This window comes from Dendropsophus ebraccatus, chromosome 14, assembly GCF_027789765.1.
Source record: "Dendropsophus ebraccatus isolate aDenEbr1 chromosome 14, aDenEbr1.pat, whole genome shotgun sequence".
In the NCBI taxonomy this organism is placed as follows: Eukaryota; Metazoa; Chordata; class Amphibia; order Anura; family Hylidae; genus Dendropsophus; species Dendropsophus ebraccatus.
The window spans coordinates 25,796,053-25,801,004 of NC_091467.1; the positions used below are offsets into that span (position 1 = coordinate 25,796,053).

The 4,952-nt window shown below is 40.1% G+C and overlaps 1 protein-coding gene across 1 annotated transcript; it reads left to right on the plus strand.

Moving 5' to 3' along the window:
• Window positions 1-1,143: 1,143 nt before the first annotated feature.
• On the plus strand, window positions 1,144-4,291 carry LOC138772851 (keratin, type I cytoskeletal 47 kDa-like). The gene is made up of 8 exons (XM_069953572.1): window positions 1,144-1,842; window positions 1,976-2,058; window positions 2,344-2,500; window positions 2,583-2,741; window positions 2,830-2,955; window positions 3,161-3,378; window positions 3,499-3,530; window positions 4,020-4,291. Exons 1-8 carry the CDS (start codon window positions 1,213-1,215, stop codon window positions 4,115-4,117), a joined length of 1,503 nt encoding a protein of 500 aa, XP_069809673.1. The 5' UTR covers window positions 1,144-1,212; the 3' UTR covers window positions 4,118-4,291.
• Window positions 4,292-4,952: the final 661 nt, after the last annotated feature.

A 4,952-nucleotide genomic window follows, 5' to 3' on the forward strand; every position in this document is an offset into this window, starting at 1 on the left:
GTACACAAAGCTTGATGACTACAGTACCCACTGTTTCGTGGTTACAGTGCACACTGCTTCGTGGTTACAGTACACACTACTTGATGGTTACAGTACACATTGCTTTTTGGTTACAGTACACACTGCTTGATGGCTACAGTACACACTGCTGGATTGCTACAGTACACACTGTTTCATGGTTACAGTACACACTGCTTGATGGTTACAGTACACACTACTTGATAGTTACAGTACACACTACTTCATGGTTACAGTACACACTGCTGGATGGCTACAGTACACACTGCTTCATGGTTACAGTACACTCTGCTTCCTGTTTAAAGTACACACTTCTTTGCGGCTACAGTACTGACTGCTTTATGGTTACAGTGCACACTACTTGATGGTTACAGTACACACTGATGGCTACAGTACACACTGCTTCATGGTAACAGTACACACTACTTGATGGGTACAGTACTCACTGCTGGATGACTACAGTACACACTGCTTCATGGTTACAGCAAACACTACTTCATGGTTACATTCTCAACTAAAGCAAACGCCACCAATACTTCCCCAAAGACTCTCTACATTAGGGATACTCCTCTAACCCCTAATTTTGGTAGGAGCAGACTGTTATGGCAGCACTTGCTTCCATGCCACACCAACTGTTTCTATGTCCTCTTTTCTAGCCAAGCTTCTCATTGGTTTGCTTTGCAAAGCATGAGGTCCATGTCGATTTACAATCACACAAGCTTATCCAAACAAATGTTACTACGGTTTTATTTCACACAAATGAATGAATGACTAATCCCCATTTCTCCATCATAGGAGTTCTCCCTCAGCAAGTCCCACGTGTAACCTTCAGCTATAAAACAGGAATCTGGCAGAAGGGAGGGGGAAATAGATTCAGAACATAAATTACCTGTTTACATTTAGCAGATTAAAGGAAATAAAATAATACTTATCTATGCTCCACCCTTCCATCATTTTACCTTAACAAGTGCCCGAAGGCTTTTTACAAATTAGGCCAAGTGGACACATTAGCTGCGCATTTTAATTAACGTTTCATCAAGAAATTAAGTGCCAAAATTGCATTCGGGAGGTTGAATCAAAAGAAAACACCCACTTGTTATTATATATAAAGCTTTGGTTAGCTGGGGAAGTAAGCCTGCAATTTTTTTTTCACTTAGCTAAACCAGGAGGGCTTACTTAGCAGCTATCAAGATCATGTCCTACCGGAAAGGCTCAGCGTCTTCAAGGTCCTCTGTTGGAGGCAGCAAATATGGGACAGGCATTGGTTCATTTCTTGGAAGCTCCGGAGGAACCTGTGGTGCTGGAGGCTATGGTGGAAGCCGAAGTGGAGGTGTTTCTGCTGGATATGGTGGGGCAGGAGCTTATGGTAGTAGCTTAAGTGGTGGTGGTGCTGCCTTTGGGAGTAACCTGGTTAGTGCTGGGGGCTTTGGTGGTGGCTATGGTGGAAATGTTGATGGTGATTTTGGTGGAGGTGCTGCTGGTGGCTTTGGTGGAGGTGCTGCTGGTGGCTTCGGTGGAAGTGCTGCTGGTGGCTTTGGTGGAAGTGTTGCTGGTGGTTTTGGTGGAGGTGCTGCTGGAGGTTTCGGTGGAAGTGTTACCGGTGGCTTTGGTGGAGATAACCTTCTGTCTGGAGATGAAAAGGGAACAATGCAGAATCTTAATGACCGCCTTGCGGCTTACCTGGAAAAAGTTAAAGCATTAGAAGACGCCAATGCTGACCTTGAGTGCAAAATTAGGGAATGGTACGAAAAACACCAGAATGATAACAAGCAAGATCGGGACTATAGTAAATATTACCAAACCATTGATGACCTCAAGAAGCAGGTATGCGTTCCTAAGTAAAAACCTACTTTATTATCAATTATTCTGATGGTTTAAAATTTGGTTGGTTCATAGGAATGATGACAATTCATGTTTTTTTTTATCCCATCCTGCTTTTTTCACATTTATTATGTAGATTCAAGCTGCAAATGTGGACAATGCAAGAGTTGTTCTTCAGGTAGATAATGCCCGTCTGGCAGCTGATGACTTTAAGATCAAGTAAGTTTTTTACTCATAGAACTATAGAGCTTAAAGGCAATGGACTTCTGAATACTAATTTTTAATGTGGGTCAAAAACTTTTCATAACTGGTGTTCATGAACTATTTAGCACCATTTGGCTTCTGTACCATATATTAATGTGTAAAGGAAATCTTGATGTTGTTCACTGGTCTTCAGATGAGTTCTGATCAAATCAAAGTTGGAAAAAAATGATCCAAAGGTTTGCATAGCCTATATTGTATCTGTAAATCATACTTAAGGTGATGTTCTGAACTGTCCTGCAGGTATGAGAACGAACTTTGCCTCCGTCAAAATGTAAAGTCTGACATTAATGGTCTACGTAAAGTGCTGGATGACATGAAATTTGCCAAGTCTGATCTTGAGTCACAAATTAAAAGCTTGACTGAGGAAATTGCCTACCTGAAGAAGAACCATGAAGAGGTACCCATAGTCCAACTATACTGTTTTTTAATTGTCTACAACCAAAACACGTAATTGTTAAAAAAAAATCCAATGTTTTTAGGAACTGAAAAGTTTGCAAGGAGTTACGAGTCAGGTAACAGTGGAGATGAATGCAGCTCCAGGAAATGACCTCACTGACATCCTGAATCGCATGAGATCCGAGTATGAAGAAATGGCAGAAAAGAATCGTAAAGATGCCGAAGCCAAGTTTAATGAAGCAGTAAGACAATCTAATTCATCATTTCCAAATGATTTTGAATGGGTTGTGTTTAGAATCTTCTACATAAGCTCTTGTTTGTTTGTTTCAGTGCAAGGCCCTCAAGCAGGAGATCTCAACGGGAGTTGAGCAAGTTCAGTCCAGCCAGAGTGAAATCACAGATCTGAAACGATCAGTTCAAGCTTTGGAGATTGAATTGCAGGCTGCTCTAGCTATGGTACAAACCATATATAATCTATGATATACTTGTATCTGCCTGTATAATAACTTCACTTCAGATTCATACAACCATCGGGAATATAAGGTTCATTGGTTATAAAGTCTACTTTATAGAGTATTGGTGTAATGATGTCATTGTATTTGGCCATTAAAGACTCAGAAGCTTTGGCTGGATAGATAACTGGCTCAATTTCTCTTCATAGAAAGAATCACTGGAAAGTTCACTGGCCGAGACAGAGGGCAACTACTGTGCACAGCTTGGACAGATCCAAGAGAAGATCAGCTCCTTGGAACTCCAGCTGTGTGAAGTGAGAACCGACATGGAACAGCAAGGCTTAGAATACGATCATCTTCTGGATATCAAAACCAGACTGGAACAAGAAATTGAGACCTATCGTCGTTTGCTGGAGGGGGAATCCATGTAAGATGATTTTGAAGATGGTTCTTTTTACCTTTGAAGTAGAAAGAAACCTCTGAAGACTGTATTGTATTATTTTATTTAAGTATTTAAGTATTTAACATCATTTGATCTTTATTTCAGCCAACCAGTTCAGCCTCCCCAAGTTCCAAAAGGTGAGCAGATAATATCACTTGTTTTTAGTCGTACTTATAACCTATATTATACTTCAGAGCTGCATTTAGAATTCTACTAACTGTTATTGGAAAAAGTCAAGAAGGTTGTTGTCTGACACACCTAAGCTCCTATAATGTAGCGGGAGTTAGATAGGGTGGCTGTGATCTCTGGTCTCTGGACACATTGGGGGAGATTTATCAAACTGCTGTAAAAAAGAATTAGCTTAGTTGCCCCTAGCAACCAGTCAGCTTCCACTATTCATTCCTTACAGATTCTTTAAAAAATGTTGAAAAAGGTGGAATCTGATTGGTTGCTAGGGGCAACTGAGAGAATTCTACTTTACACCGGTTTGATAAATATCCCCCCATAATCTTTCGACAGATACTTTCTAGCACTTATATACATGCACTTTATTCTCTATAAGATTCTCTATTAGATTCTATAAGTTTTTTCCCCCACAGTTTAACAATTTTTTAAATCAATTTCAGAATCAGTCAAGAGTCGTAAGATTAAAACCATTGTCGAGGAGTTAGTGAATGGAAAAGTGGTGTCACAAAAAGTGAAAGAAACCGAGGAGAAAATGTGATCGATCCCACCAAACAGATAATATACTGAGAAGCTGCTACTGTCCTAACATGTCCCCATGTAACCCTACGCTTTTTCCTTCTGTGACATGTATTTTATGTTAGAGGTGGATTTATCCTATCTATGGTACTGCTAAACGTAACGTCTGGTCAATAAAGCTATCTTCTGATGCAAAGTTTGTAGAGTTGTATATGGATAATTTATACTGTATGACGTAGGGAAAACCTCATATGGATCACGTTGTAATATACTGGAAGTATATACAATATTATTTTAAGGACTTATGAGTCCATATGGGCCAAAGTACAAAGCTGACTGGACATTTGTATAGGTTTCCTGTGTGAGTCCATAGGGAGTCGTAATATAACCATGTGAATGTGGCTCAAGACTCTAAACAAATGGTGACCAATTGTGCCACATGAGTTAGTAGGATCATCTATAAAGAGAGGACTAAACTACTTAAGCGGTTGTTGGTTTAAGAAACCTTTTTAACCTTTACCTTTAAGTTAATAGATGGGGTTCCTCAGGAACCTCATCTTTTGGCCAGAATGGTCATGGACACAAAGAGCGTCTTTTACTCTGGAGGACATTACACAGTCAGCCCATTGATTTGAATAAACACAGTGTAATGCTTGATCTCCCCTGTGGTGGCGCTGCAGGGAAATGGACTACTTCCTGCCAGATTTCCCCACAGGTTAACCTGATTACTGGGGGTTTCAGGGATTGTCCAATACAGAGAAACCCTTTAACTAGCTTTCAGTATTTTATGATATAAAATACCACTGATACCCAATAAGCCACCATCACTCATAGTCTGCTTAGAGTACAGACAGCAT

What these genes read in the sequence shown, in the direction of transcription:
- LOC138772851 (XM_069953572.1), top strand. Translation starts at nt 1,213, where the DNA reads ATGTCCTACCGGAAAGGCTCAGCGTCTTCAAGGTCCTCTGTTGGAGGC. An exon ending in TGAAGAAGAACCATGAAGAG is followed by an intron (nt 2,501 to 2,582) that starts GTACCCATAGTC and finishes CAATGTTTTTAG; the next exon opens with GAACTGAAAAGTTTGCAAGG. An exon ending in GCCTCCCCAAGTTCCAAAAG is followed by an intron (nt 3,531 to 4,019) that starts GTGAGCAGATAA and finishes AATCAATTTCAG; the next exon opens with AATCAGTCAAGAGTCGTAAG.